The sequence below is a fragment of the Saccostrea echinata genome, unplaced genomic scaffold (genome assembly GCF_033153115.1).
Source record: "Saccostrea echinata isolate AGI-Se365-2 ecotype Australia unplaced genomic scaffold, CSIRO_AGI_Sech_v1 ptg000002l, whole genome shotgun sequence".
In the NCBI taxonomy this organism is placed as follows: domain Eukaryota; kingdom Metazoa; phylum Mollusca; class Bivalvia; order Ostreida; family Ostreidae; genus Saccostrea; species Saccostrea echinata.
This window is the reverse complement of record NW_026889751.1, coordinates 8,089,747-8,104,732: the sequence shown is the minus strand read 5'-3', so window position 1 is coordinate 8,104,732 and position 14,986 is coordinate 8,089,747. Positions and strand designations below refer to the sequence as shown.

The window sequence follows — 14,986 nt, the reverse complement described above, 5'->3', positions numbered from 1 at the left end:
AAATGTAACTTTGCATTATTATTAATTATTGCATTTTTTTTAATTTGCGGTGGTTTGTGCAATTCTGCTTTATTGATAATGATACAGATAAAATAGGACCTTTTTTCTGTCCTTTGCTATCTAAAAGTAGAAATAAAAAGAAAGACTCAATTTTGTTTTCAAATAAATTTTCATTTTTTAAAATGTTATCAATTGAAAAGAAACATATTCCTAATGTAGTTTTAAAATTGACTTATTTTTTACAACTATGATTTTACCACTATTAATTTTGCTGATGATCCAACCATGCATCTATCCCAAATGTTTCAAACGCGAAATGCAGATTTGCAGCAAATGCTTTTAGTCTGGTATTGTATTTAAATACAGAGCCACTCAAAATTCAGTGGGAAACAATGTACATGTACTTTACCAACATCCTGTTTAGTTTTGATCATTTAAAAATACTTCTTATATAATGTTTGTACATGTAGGTACCAATGTACCAACAAATGAACTCCTGTGTTTTAGCATTGCTAGTGTATACTCTAAAAGCTGATCATGAACTACTGGCACTGAAACAGGAAATAAACAATCCAACAAAACCATGACAAGCTAATTTATTTTTTGTTATCAATGGCACAATACATATACAACCAACTTATATAAAGCAGCACGTAGCTGGGGTGAGGATTTAATGTTATTGCACTATTTATAAAGGTCTTACACTGATAACTAAAATGTTGCTGTAGCACAATAATTCAATGCAAAAGTTCTATGCAATACAATCCTTGATGCTTTACACAGATGCCAATTCCTGTTGGAAAGAAACCCAAACTTTGTATGTAAGGGGAAAATCATTGAGATATGTGAATGTTTCTTGAAGAATCATTTTAAGTTAGGGTACTTTATTTAATGTACAGATCCTTAAGGTTCATCAACCCTTTGATAAGGGAAATAACTCTCATCAGGATAAATGACCACATTCCTTTTAAATAATTGTCATGTTGAAAGGCAATTTCTGCCAAATTTTGCCCTGCAAGGTATGTTGAAATTGTGTGCATTTTAATTAGGTTTTCTTTCAGATAGATAAAGCAAAATTTTATACAATTGAACAGAGGAATGACAAACCGTAAACCTATACTGCTAGGCATAAGTACAGATGTCTATTTATAGCTAGATTTATATGCTTACAAATAATTCTGAATTCAAACAACATGCTTAAATTATCCATCACATCCAGTAGATGAGACCAATATCATGTTCCTATAAAATGCATACCAAAACACAATTTTGAAAGTGTAAGAAAAATAAAACCCTTAGTTTTAGCCTCTTTGCAGTCCACTTTAACAACTTTTTCTAGATACTTATTGACATAAGTGCATATTTAACATCACCATACTGATTTCTTGCATATAAGGAAGTTAACACTAGAAGAAGGGGAAGCAGGCTAAAGGAAATGCAAAACCACGATGACTGGAAAATTTTACAGCAAAAAAAAGCATTTTAACAAAATTTTTCCAAGTAGAGTACAACATGTACAAGGAATATAGCGAAAGTAAGGAAATATGTTGACATGTACAAGATGGTATAAAAAAAAATAACAAAACCAAGAAAATATTGGTTGTCCATAAATAAGTGTTTTAAAATTCAAAAGCTCATTATAGGAAAAATCTGATACACATATATACCTAACACTAGGCCATTCTGAAATATAGATGTACTAAAATTACACAAATGCTTTCGAGTCCACAGCATAAACATCTCATGCTTGTAGATCTATTTGTGCATTATTCATCATCAAAGATTACAAGTTACTTGGCTGTAAAAAGATCAAATATTGATTGTTTTCATTTTTCATACTGACAAGCCTATAAACATGTTAAAATGAAGTTGAGACTCAAGGTTAATTAATGACCAAAGATATCAAATTTTGAAACTTCTCAGAACATGACATTTTTGTGATTGCACGAACAAACCTTGTTTTGGGTTCAATTACATACATGTACCAGCTTCATTTTATAATGCTTCATTTTAATAATTTGTTGAAATGGTTCAAAAATAAATACATGTACCAGTACTTTAAAATCCTAATTATAGGTCACCATTACATTTTCTTGCCAATATACATGTATGACAGACTAAAGTTTCTAGGGTGAGGACTACTAAATCATGAACTTAATTAATGTAAACAAATTTTTTTTAATGCCCAAAACTCTTTCATCTGCCACAGCCAATAAAATGCTCTAATGTACAGAATATTTCTACCTAATACCCTTGAAAATAAGGGTGCAAGAAATATTTTTTTTAATTCAACGAACATGATATAAAAATAATTTTACATGCTGCTGAAATCTACTGTACACATGAAAAACATGTCAACTATGCACTAGTCTAACTGGGTACAGTCACAACTGGACACAAAATGTAATGCCTCTTCTATCTTCAGACTGGAAAGAAAAAGACTTCCTAAGTCATGTCGTATCTACGAGTGCGTATCTTCTGTCTGTAGTGGTAGTACCTCATATAGTCCCGCAACTGACGAGGAAGGGGCAAAACGTAAATGTCGTCATATGATATCCGATCACAAATAATTGATCTACACAGGTGCTGAAGACTAAAGGGAAAGGTACGATGCAAAGGTGTGGTAAGCATTGGTTCAAAAAACATACAAACGCTGGCATCTTTATAATGTTCAATCAGTCCACAAACAGTCTCTGAAGCAAAGACGCCGGGGTCATGTGAATCGAAGCTGAATTTGTGATTCCATTGCTCAACCCTTGCATGCAAGGAACGGCCATAGCGTCGAAAACTGACTGAAAACAGGTATTCTTCTTGTGCACTGTCTCTAAGCAAAAAGGTTCCCTCTGGCTTTTTATCCAGTAGTTTTTCAGCCTGGTAGCGGTCCATTACACCCCAATAGTAGCTGCAGTTTGTTATGCTGGCAATATCTGGGACCAAACAGTGAATGAAATCCACTTGGGAATGTGGGCGGACTGTGGGGGGAGGAAGCATGTTGGAATGTGTGGGTAACATTGAGAAAGACCCATAGGGCCATGACTCGGGAAATGAGGAGTAACTGTTTCTTTGTGGTGAAGGTTGAGGGCAATCATATTCCTCATCTGATGAGGATTCGGCAGGTTGAGGAATGAGGATGCATGCACTCTGTACATCTATCCCCTCCTCCATTTCTTGTGCCCTCTGGCGGATTCTTCTCTGATCGATATCCTCCGTTGGGTACAATTCGTCAAAGTTTATAGGGCGTAATGTTACAAACACTTCCTGAGGTTGTGCTGAAGCACCTGCAGTTTGTTCCGTGCCACTCTCATTTTCATCTGAAGGCTTTCTGTATGAAGTGCACACAATACCTTCTGCAGAATCACTTTCATTTGTATTGTAAGTTGATCTTTTGGGTACATGCAGTTTCCCTCTTAGTTTTAGTGTCCAAAATTTTTTGCGTCCTTCATTGTTTTTCTTGCGTCTGTTTTGCGTCTTTTTGGATAAAGATAAATTTGACATGAGGTCTGAGCCATCATCACAGTCAGACTGATCTGATGCCTCGATGAAATCAGTTATGCTGTTCAAAGACAGTTGGCTACCACAGCAGAAAAATGGTCTCACTGAGGAGCGATGAAGTCTGTGTCCCCCCAAGTTATTTATAGGCAAACCCCTCCTAGTATTATTATTTGCTGGAAGCAACTTCTCTGCACTATTTCCTGCAAAGTCCTCATCTGAAAGAAAAACGAAAATGCCAAATTGAATTACATGTATTGAGAAATCAATTTTGAATTATTCTCCTTTTCAATCAGTTAAGTACTCATACCTTGACCTGTCTGTATTGCTATATTAAAACTGCCTGAGTAGAAATTTGAAGTTTTAAGTCTTGTGACTAGCACTGATTTTAAATTTTACTGTGGTAGATAATTATTTATCAGTCATTAAGAGTGTGTCAAGACATCCTTGCAAAGACTTCTTTTAAACTTGCCAAGCTGACCAAATTTACAACTGCTACAGATTTAAATGGAAAATTGTAAAGACTTTAACAGATGCAAAACTTTTATAATTGCCAAGCTGACCAAATTTACAACTGCTACAGATTTAAATGGAAAATTTACATGCAACTGTATGTAGCAATGTAGCATATAACATTAAGTCTAATTTTATAAAGTTTGAAAATTTATGAAATATACTAGAAGCATTGTGCTATTGATAAATTGTGAGTTTGACATTCGATTCACTTATATCAAAAAACAACCCAAGAAATGCAAGATGCTGCCTCAGGTTGAAGGCTGAAAAATTCCAGTTTTCATAATGGCTCTGGTTCTGATGTTTTCCTGGCACATCAAATATCAATGCAGTGAAAAAAGCCTGGAAAACGTCAAATATTTTAGACTTGGGAACCCTAAACTTAATTTGTTTTGACCTTACAACATTAAGTGCTACAAACACAATTATAATTGTTTATCTACGTTTAGCGTTAATGAAAAAACGTCAAATATTTCAGACTTGGGAACTCTAAATTAACTTTGTTTTGACCTTACAACATTTAGTGCTACAAACACAATTATAATTGTTCATCTAACTTAAGACAAAGGAACAAGCAAAACCTAAGAATTCAGAAAGATATATTGGCTACCAGAATGCATGCATGCAAATATTCAGTGCATTTGGAAAGACCCAGATAAGAAAATGTTTTGATTCGGCGCCGGGTCATAGGAAAAAAGGAAGTTTTGAAGCAATATGTATATTGCTTACTTTTTATCAAATCACACAAATTGCGTTTAATTCAAAAGATACCTGTAACCAGAAGATTGAAGTATACATTAAAATATATGTAAACAAAGAAATTTGCCTTATGATGATCACGATGTCCTCCACATCGAAAATAGTACTTCTAGATAATAAATTTGACTGACAACAATGCTATATTTCTATAAATTATCAAAATTAAATAGTTAATATCATCTGACTTACCGTGAGACATTTTTATGCCTTTTTCTGAGGTGCAGGCATTGCAACAGGAAGTTATGAGGAGTGGAGGTGTGATGTCATATTCTAATCATGTGGGCGTCCACTCTATTCGTTGCCAGAAAAGTCAAGCCCACGATATTCTATGAAAAAAAAAAGCATATTTGGCATAATTTGCACTTTATATAGGCTAGACTACTATTAGAAATCATATAGTATGTTACATCATTTGCACGGAACACCAACAAGACATTTTAAATCAAGCGAATAGAGTCTGATGAGTTTTTACTACGTGTTTACATGTTTAATATAAGTAAGGAGATAAATAAAAAATATATATATTTCATCAAAACACATTTCAGGGTGTTATGAAATCAAATTGTTTTCTTTAAACATCATATTCCTCAAAATTTTCCTATGCATTTGGTTAAAGACCTTTTAATTAACTTATAGATCTATAACAATTATGAAAAAAGTGTGTGTGGGTGGGGGTAATTATTTTAAAAAGGGGGAATTACAACAAGGTAGGTACATGAAGTTAAGGCATGCATCATGTACATGTATATGGTATGTTTCTGCTAGCAGAAATTTTACTTTGAATATTTTTGATATATGATTTATATATCTGTTTTGATTGCGTTGTTCAAATCTACAAATAAATGTTCTGTTTTGAGAAGAGGGGAAGGTTACAAGATCGAGACACTCTCCAGGCGCGGATCCAGGAATTTTTTCCAAGGGGGGGGGGGGTTCCATCCTAGAAAAAAAAATCTAACCAAAAAATTTCTTGACAAGAATAAACCAGAAAAAAAAAGAACATCAACAAACAAAAAACACCGTAAAATCCATTTCCTAAACGTGAAGTTTTCTAGGGGAGGGGGTAGGTGGGTGAGGGGTTTGATTTTTTATTTGCTTCAATAACTCTGCCAATTCCGGGGGGGGGGGGGACCCCGCGAATCTCCCTCTAGATCCGCGCATGTTCTCTACATTTCCATCTAATGTGTTGTCAGCCACAAGTTGTTGTTAAATTACATGTATACGGATATATAGCTACCTTAAGTCAGATAATAGTCTCATTTCTTCAGACTTGCATAAAAAAGAGAACAACTATTTCAATTTAAACAGTTAAACAGGAGATATAATGAATGTACATTGTAGGAAGAATTGTGTCTCAACAAGCCTGATTTAATTTTAAAAGTACAGCTTGTGCTTTCCATACAGCTGTTTAGAATAAGTTAAACAAGTTTGGAAAATAAATCTTCCCCTTTTTGGTTAAAATAGTACTCTGATCAGTGTGCTAAATGTTAAATTCTTTGATAGATTTACCTAATTGTGGTTATATTCCAGGTTGGTAAATTTAGGGTATATTTGGGACGTAAAGAATTTGTTTCTTTTTATGTTGGAAAGTTACATTTGCAGACTTATTTTGTCATGACTCTCTCTCTCTCTCTTTTTACTTTGTGAAGTGAATACATATTTAATTTACTATATTCTGGGGACAATTCAGGTTCACATAAAGCAATTTCATTTGGGGGGGGGGGGGGGAGTATACTTGCAAATTTATTTATCAACGGGGCACAAATGTAAGTCAGCCTTGTTTGTTTTATTTAGTAGAGTATATACCATGATATATTTCAAAATTATTGAGGCACGTCCCCTTGCCCAATCTCTCCCTTCGTTTTTTCGTTTCTTCGAGCCAAATGTCATCTGGAACAGGGACTTGGTCAGAAAAACCATCGGGATCGCGAAGCAGAATAAATGAATTTGGCGCGCTCATCAAAACAAGAACTGCTGTTCTCACTGTTCTGAAAAGTAATATAATAAAAAGAGTTAAGAAGTATGCCGTCGTGCTCGCCACTGCGATACGCTCACAGTGAGGGATTAACGAGTCTTTGTTATGATGATAAGGGAAAGTAAGTAAAAAAATCACCAATTAAAAATTAATGAAATATCATTTTTACGTAGTCTGTACAGGGGTGTTAAAATTACCACTGTACTGCAGATTTGCATTCCTCGTGGCAAAGTTTCATTAGCAAAGTGTCTTGCTTTATCTTAGATATATTTTGACATGTGGCTCTGATGGAGATGTTAGAATCTGGGAAGGGGCTGAGGATGACGATGCCATCTCGCATCGCACTGGCGACAAAGCCTTCAGTGTCGCATTCAAGGTTAGCTGTTCTCATTTTCTTCTGCTCATTGCTTAGGCTTTTGAGTATATGGTACAAGAGTTCAAACTATTATATGTATTGATTATCCTCTATATATTTTTGTCACCCAAAATGAAGGCTCATCTTGTGAGATTAGAACAGGTCCAGTACAATCAGTACATTTAGCTACGTAGCTAAAATTACCAACCGTAGCTTTACTTACCTACCTCAGGTAGCTTTATTTAGCTATTTCAAGGCAACTTTTCACAATTTTGCTTTTTATTTTAAAAAGACAAAAAGTCGCAAGAAAATGTCTACAAATATTTATTCTAGGTATTATCAGAGCTCCCACTGGAGCGAAAATATTTTTCGCCACTTTTCGCGATGAAAGGAATCACATTTTTACATCTCATCTCGACATGTGTACAGTGTTAAACACTCCACTAATAGCACTATTTCAATTTGTTAATATCACAGGCATTGTTTTAAAATTGTAAAATTTAAAGTTGTATCCACTTACAAAACTGATATAGGAATTATTTCTACATTTATACAATTAATTTGATACTGATATTAGCCAACTCTTGACAGTAGATGTCCTCTTGTTCATAACATTTTAGCCTGGGGAGGGGGGTTACAGACTTAGTAAAGATATATGACTTATTTTTTTTAAAAATGAAAAAATAGGCGAAAATTTTAATCATATCAACAATTTATTGTGAAAAGAAGTAATTAAAATCAGGTTTAAAACTTGGCTTAATTTAACAACTTGGACACTGGGTATATATGCATGTAAATTCATATAACTGAAAATAATTCAGCGTAATTGACAAAAGTATTGTTTTGTTTCCAAGCCAGTATCTCTTTCACTCTTTGTCAGTTTATGGTATAATGAACACACTATTTTGACTTTAATCAGGTAAAATTAGCAGCCATGCTCTGCAATTTTCGTCATGTTTTCCTACTTTCGGTTTAAAAATAACAATCTATATAGATCCAGATTTTATTGATTAAAATCTTTTATTAACTAACTTCATCTCCCAAAAACACTTCTTCTTTCCTTGTTTAATCCATCTTATATTATTTCAAGTAATTTTGTATCCCCTTACTGCTCCAGGCTAAAGTTACCTACTAAATCAGCTGTGTGCGTTCAAGCGAGACATGATTTCCTACATGTACATTGCTTTGTTAGTTTCATGGAGTTTTCACACCCTGAATTCACACGTCTGCTTGCATTAAATAAACAAAGGGGCTAATCTGTATACATTGAATAAACAAAGGAGATAGCCAGGAGTACACACACTTTTGTATGGTATATCTAAAAAAAAAGTTCATTTTCGCCACTTTTGAATTTCTTTTCGCCGTTTTTGGAAAAAATTCGCAATTGGCGCAAATGGTGAATCACAGCTCGAGCCCTGGGTATTATTTAAAAAGCAACCTAAAGCAGAGATAGTTTTAACATTGCTGCATTTGATCACTTTAAAGGAAAATATGTATTCCCATTGTTTGAGTAACTGTACACACCTTGTGCGCGATGAGGCATGGATAAGTATGATTACTTCACATTGTTCTCATGTTAACCAAAACTGGTTTTCTTTGTTATTACACTCAAGAAGTAACTGTTAGATCACAAATTAACTGTTGTATGTAGCCCCAAATCTTTTATACTTTGATTGCAATTGCGCAAAAAAAGACACATCTCCAAGAGTGATTTTTTCATGAATTGTTTTCAGATGAGTTCAAAGTTGAAAATTATCACTGCATCAAAGTGCAATTTTCTGCACTTTCAGGGAAAAATTCTTCTTTAAGAAATAAGTTTGATTTAGTAGCTAAATAAAGCTACTTCAGGTAGGTAAATAAAGCTATGTAGGTAATTCAGGCTACGTAGCTAAATCAAGTGATTGTACCAGACCTGTAGAATGCTAGTGTATGTAATATACTCCCTAAGGAGCAACATCTAATGATCTAGTAGTATATTTTACTATGTTTAACATACATAGTTGCCAACTCACCCGATTTTGTCGGGTTACACCCGATTTTTCGACCCTTAACCCGATTAATTTTTATGACATGGCGGGTCATGCTTTTCACCCGATTTTTGCCAAACAATCTGAAAATCTCCCAATTTCCGGATTTGGTTCGTAAATTAGGTTGCACTTTTAACTTCAGTTTTCTGTCTTTATTGCAGAATAACAAGTTTTATGTTGCCACTGATGCAAACACAGTACAAGCATTCACTTTTCCTGATGGTTCTACTGATGGCATTGTGGCCAGATTCACCGCCCCTGTCAACCACATCATTGTAAACCAGTTGGGAACAACATTGATAGCAGGGTCAAGGTAACCTTAGAAATAGATTTTGAGATGTAGATTTATAAATTGAAAATGGAATTACATTTTGTAGATGAAAAGAACATTTGTAGTTATAAATATGAAAGAGAAAAGAGGCTTAATACATGTTATGGCAAATCTAAATCTGATTCTAGACAGACATAGACAAGTTTTTTTCTCATTATAATGAGGAAATATATTGCTGAGCTTGGATTGACAATTATCTGTTGGAAAATGTTCAGTTATTTTGAATTCTCAGGGTGCTCTCAAAAATGAGATGCTGCATGCAAGGAATTGATTTATTAATTAATTTTTAATAATAATCAATTTTGTTTGAATTCCGTTTCCTACTAACTATTAAACAGTGGAAATTTTTCATTAAAATTTTAATTTTATTGATCTTTACAATGTATGTTGTATGTATTGAAAAAACAATGTTGTATTTACCTCCTTTGACTGCACAAGTTTTATGATTTTTATGATTTTTTGGTGTCTTTATGTTTTGTTCATAAAACATGTATTGATTAAATCATGTACTGCTACAAATAAATTAAAAATCACTGATAATGCATTATGACAAATCCTTGAGTGTTGAGAAAAAAAAGTGCTATAATTTGTAAATGTTATATTCCAGTGACTTCACAATCAAAATTATCAACATTGCAACTGGGGACACTAAGAAATTTGAGGGACATAAGGCCCCTGTGATGAGTGTGGCCTTGGACCCCAAGGAGGAGTTTCTGGTGAGTACCCTCCAAGGGGATTTCTTCCACAAGGATCTGTTTATGCTTGTTTACTATGCATATTTCTAAATGTAAGCTAGATTTAAAGTTTGATTAAATGAAAAAAAAAAAGGCATATGAATGGTTGGGATCTGAGAATGTTTCCCGAATAAAAATTTTTTTTCTCTTTAGGCCTCTGCCAGTTGCGATGGAAGTGTGCTAATATGGAAAGTGGAAAATCGAGAAAAAGTGAAAAATTTGCAAATTCTTCCAAAAGTTGGTGACGTTAGGTATATATGGATTTACAATGTACAATATATTGAATATAAACTTGATTTCAAGTTTTTGAATTTATTATTGTATTAAAATGCTGTTTTGATTTTTTTCAATATACAGCTTGACCAAGGGATGGTGCAGGTTATGTTGGGAGAAGAATGGAAAGGTTAGTTGATAAAATTAAGGAAAATGCTTTCTGTGAAAGAAAGTTTTGATAAATAAAAGTTTACATTTCAACAGATATAAGTGTACTTTTGTAGTGAGATTGCAAAATTCAATCTAAATACTAAAGCTTCAATTTATTTATTCAAGCATGCCATTTCTTTTGTTGCCATGGGGCAGTGATGGTTGTGGAAAGGGCAAGGGGGGGGGGGGGTATTAGTCTGATTAGAACAAAAGATTTGAGCTTGGTACCTATAGTTAACACAGGGAATAGCTCAAATGACATGCATGTAATGTTGCAGAGTTGCTTTAAGTATTCAAACCTAAAAGTTGGAGATACATTTACTGTAAAAATTCCATTGCAGACTCTTTGTGTACTTTCTTTTTTGTTTGAAGTTAATTGTAACTTTCTGATTGTAGTTTCTGTATGTTCCCATGGAGAAAGAAATTCATATCTATGACAGAGGTTCCTGGACAAAATCTGGATCTTTACAGGACAGTCAGTTTTCAGGGGTATGTGGGCAATTGTAATGACGTAATTCTCTAAAATACTGGCTTTTCATGTGTTAAGCCTAATTTAAGATTTTGTTTTTGTCTAAATTTGTCTTGAAGATTTGTTGGAGAGATTTTTTATTTCCTTCTTAGAATAAATTATTTTTATGTGACAATATAAGTATTTACCGATCAAAATTTCAAAGAAGTTTGTTGTTAGGAAAAGTGCTTGCTTGTATCTAATGAATTGGAACTTTTGTTTTATCAGCTCAATTGCAAGGGGATCATGAAACTAGCAAAAATTTTAAATTTTAATTTTAATTTAGGTTCTGTATGTAGATGTATTTGTACTTGTATACATGTATTACTGTAGGTGTATTCAGTGTTAGATGTCTCACCTGAAGGAGATTACCTGGCAGCGGGATGTTACGACGGACAAATTCTAATTTATAACCTACAAACCAAAGCCTGTGTGGATAGGTGAGAGAAAGTCCAGCCAATTTCTGGTATTAAAATATCTCATGTTAACTTTACTGTATACAAGGGTAGACAAATAGAATTTGTCAGTACTTGCCCTCGGACAGGTTACCATCGTAAAATTACTTGTCCTACCCAAAAATATGCTTGTCCCACCTTTTTTAAGGAATGAATTTAATACATATAGCTACCCAATTTATACGGTATAAATTGGGTTGGGGCAGTTTATGCTTTATAAACCGCGAAGCGATTTATAAAAAAGCGTAAACTGTTCCAATCCACTTTATACCGTATAAATTGGGTAGCTATTAATTTCTTTCTTATAATCTAATTTTCATTTATTTAGTGTAAGAAAAAAGATGATTGCCCTTAAAAAATGACTTCAAATCGTACAAAATTTAAATGTAACGTCAGGCGGATCGATACGTTTTTGTCGCAAGTCATTGTGACCCAATTTATACAATATAAAGTAATTTTTTTTTTATCGAATCAAATACCACGTTATAACCAGAATTGAATTATACTTAAATAACACAAAACTAAAACATTATCATTATTATTTAGGACCAACCTTTACCCAAAATCACTAGCTCTCCCACGGAGAAATTAAGTGAAAATTTCTAATTCTAGGGAGACTTCCTAGCTTCTGCACTGTGCATTGATTATTAAACTTAAATTTTAAATACATGTACATGTCAATGTATATACATAAACTTGTACTTATACATTTCTCTGTATTTTTTAAATGAAAATAATACACCTGTATCTACATTATTGTGTTATGAAAAACACTCCTGAATGTCGATTAAGTGTTCAACTTCATGACTCTGTATGTTCGCCAGTCAACAACTCCAATTTAATAACAGCAACATGTGTTTATATCATGTATTCACGGCATGGATTTTACATTTTGACAAAAGAAAGGTCCAAAACCCTCTTCAACTTTTTTGACATGGCATCGATACCTGCCGTGTTCTACTTCTCATGTATATTTTATCAAGACATGAATGGGCAATTCTAGAGGAGTTTCTACCGAGTGTTCGAAGTAGTGGTCAACTGCATCGAAAAACAGATGCTCTGCTGTAATTCATTATATTTTAACAGCGGTAAAACAAAAACAACATTTGAGTATATGAATTTTTGTTAAGTGGAAAAACACTTGTCCACGGGCATGTACCAGTTATCAAATAACTTGCCCGCCAAAGGAAATTGGTTGTCCCAGGCATCGGGCAATGCTATTTGTCTAGCCCTGCTGTATAGGAAAATTTTAATTAAAAAAATTAGAAAGCAGAATTTTAAAAAATGCTGGAATAAAATGTGTGTAAATTTAAGTGAGATGAAACATGTACATGTATTTAATTCAAAGCTTATTGCTGTTTTGCTTTAATATTTTGGACCTTTTCCTTCAGATTCAAACATGAGAGTGGACTGTCTATAATGTCCTTGGCTTGGAATCCGAGCAATCGGACAGAAATAGCATTCTGTGATAGAGAAGTAAGAGGGTGTTTAATAAGTGTCAAAGAATTGTATGATGCACTAATAGATGAAATGATATTTTAAATCTACTGTTTAAACATGAAATGCAACAGGTACTAAGAAAATTATAGCTTTAATATTTTTGTAAAATTACTACAATGTCATTCTTGAAAATCTATAGATTCTTTAACTTTTAGGGCCAGCTTGGACTTCTCAGTGAAATTGAGCTTAAAGGAGGAAACCAGGTGCATAAAAACACAGCTACTTACACATACAGGATGAATCTTAGGCCAAAAAAAATTAGTCAATAGTATCTCAGGCACCGCCGCATCAGGTCAAACACTGCTGCATTGATCAATTTTATAGATATATTGAAAAGGGAAATAACTCAATTTTCTACTTTTCCAAGTTGAAAAAGAAAATTGAGTTATTTCCCTTTTCATAAATGCTAATTTAATAGATAGACGTTTTTTATTAGATAAACAATACATTTATTGTTAATATGGTATTTAATGAATTAATTTGTTGGGAATAACATTATTTAAAGTTGAATACATATTGTACATGTAATTGATTTAAGAGAACAAAAAAAGTACGAATAAGTTGATATCATCATTTTGTTTAATGACTGATATGAAAAAAGGTATAACACCTGCTTCCAAAAACAAAAAAAGAACCTGCCTGCCGCATTAAATTTTGAAATTTTTGGCTTGAGAAACAATTAATTTTTTATGGCCTTAAAAGATCATTTTCTTGTTGAATATTAGATTTAGGGAAGTCGATAAAAGAGTAACTTGTACTTTCTAAATTAACAACCAGTGTTTTGCCTCGGAAAGTAATATGACTGACAATCAGAGTTGGTCTATTTTGTAGCCTGCTGGGGAACTACGTGTGAAGGAAACCATGGGGATCTTTGAAGATGACGATGACACAGATTTAGTCCTGGCTACACAGGAACAGAGTAAAGGGGAGGATTTTAATGAAGACAGCAATGATTCAGCCCCCATCAGTGCCCTCAAACCTCTAGATGGTAAAATATACAATTTGTTTACATGTATGTGGAATCGGTGCCTGCAAGCCCCTAGATGGTAAAATATACAATCTATTTACATGTGGAATCAGTGCCCACAAACCTCTGGATGGTGAAATATATTATTTTTTTTTATGTATTTGGAATCAGTGCCCTCAAACCTAGAAGGTAACATTTAGAAGGCACATTTTTAGAGGAACTTCTTTGCTCATTAAAATAAATAAATGGAAAAACTTATGCAAGTCAGAGAAATATACATGTAATTCTCATTACAGATGTTACTGTATACAACAGTCAAAAGTTTTGTTTTGTTTTTTTTTTACTGCAGATGATTTGATCTCAGAAGATGGTGAAGTACAGCCAGTGACACCAGCACCAGTAGTGATAGAGAGACCAGGTTTCACACCAACACGCCCACAACCAGCCTTCCAGCCTGGATCCACCCCTGCCCATCTGTCCAGCAGATTCATGGTCAGTATATGCAGTAGAACTTGGTTTTAAGGAAGTCGCAGGGACTTCAACTTTGCTTCCATATAACCTTGATTTTTATACCCATGTAAGAAACATAGTGCAAAATTCTTCTGAAGAATTCATAAAAGTTTCCTTATAACCAAGATTTCATTGTAAGCGAGTTCTTTTTAACCAAGTTTTACTATAAATGTACAGTTAAACTTCGGTAGCTCGAATACTGATATCTCGAATATCATGGATATGTCGGAAGTGATTTGGAAGTCCCAACCCCTTATTCTTAAAGTACATGTATTTTACCCTGGATAACTTGGATATCTCAAGATTTTTCCCAAAGTCCCATTGAGTTCGAGATTACAAGGTTTGACTGTTTGTTATTCACTTATTGTTGTAAATGCAGTCAGATCATTCTACCTGAAGTTAGGATTGATATGAAATAAAGACCACAAGCAGGTATTACATGG

General features: G+C 33.7%; 2 protein-coding genes across 2 annotated transcripts in view; one reads left to right on the top strand and one right to left on the bottom strand.

Annotated features, from left to right (window-relative positions):
• Positions 1-579: 579 nt before the first annotated feature.
• Positions 580-5,002, bottom strand: LOC133171544 (suppressor of cytokine signaling 7-like). The gene is made up of 2 exons (XM_061306315.1): positions 4,951-5,002; positions 580-3,707 (listed from the first exon to the last, which is right to left on the bottom strand). Exons 1-2 carry the CDS (start codon positions 4,958-4,960, stop codon positions 2,446-2,448), a joined length of 1,272 nt encoding a protein of 423 aa, XP_061162299.1. The 5' UTR covers positions 4,961-5,002; the 3' UTR covers positions 580-2,445.
• Positions 5,003-6,743: 1,741 nt separating this feature from the next.
• Positions 6,744-14,986, top strand: part of LOC133171513 (WD repeat and HMG-box DNA-binding protein 1-like) — a 31,676-nt gene continuing 23,433 nt past the window's right edge. The window contains exons 1-12 of the mRNA XM_061306277.1: positions 6,744-6,854; positions 6,998-7,109; positions 9,277-9,428; positions 10,054-10,162; positions 10,334-10,431; positions 10,538-10,583; positions 11,000-11,092; positions 11,445-11,551; positions 12,958-13,042; positions 13,222-13,269; positions 13,898-14,054; positions 14,383-14,525. Of these exons, the coding sequence (XP_061162261.1) occupies positions 6,781-6,854; positions 6,998-7,109; positions 9,277-9,428; positions 10,054-10,162; positions 10,334-10,431; positions 10,538-10,583; positions 11,000-11,092; positions 11,445-11,551; positions 12,958-13,042; positions 13,222-13,269; positions 13,898-14,054; positions 14,383-14,525 (1,224 nt within the window). The 5' untranslated portion in view covers positions 6,744-6,780. The remainder of the gene's footprint in view (positions 6,855-6,997; positions 7,110-9,276; positions 9,429-10,053; positions 10,163-10,333; positions 10,432-10,537; positions 10,584-10,999; positions 11,093-11,444; positions 11,552-12,957; positions 13,043-13,221; positions 13,270-13,897; positions 14,055-14,382; positions 14,526-14,986) is intronic.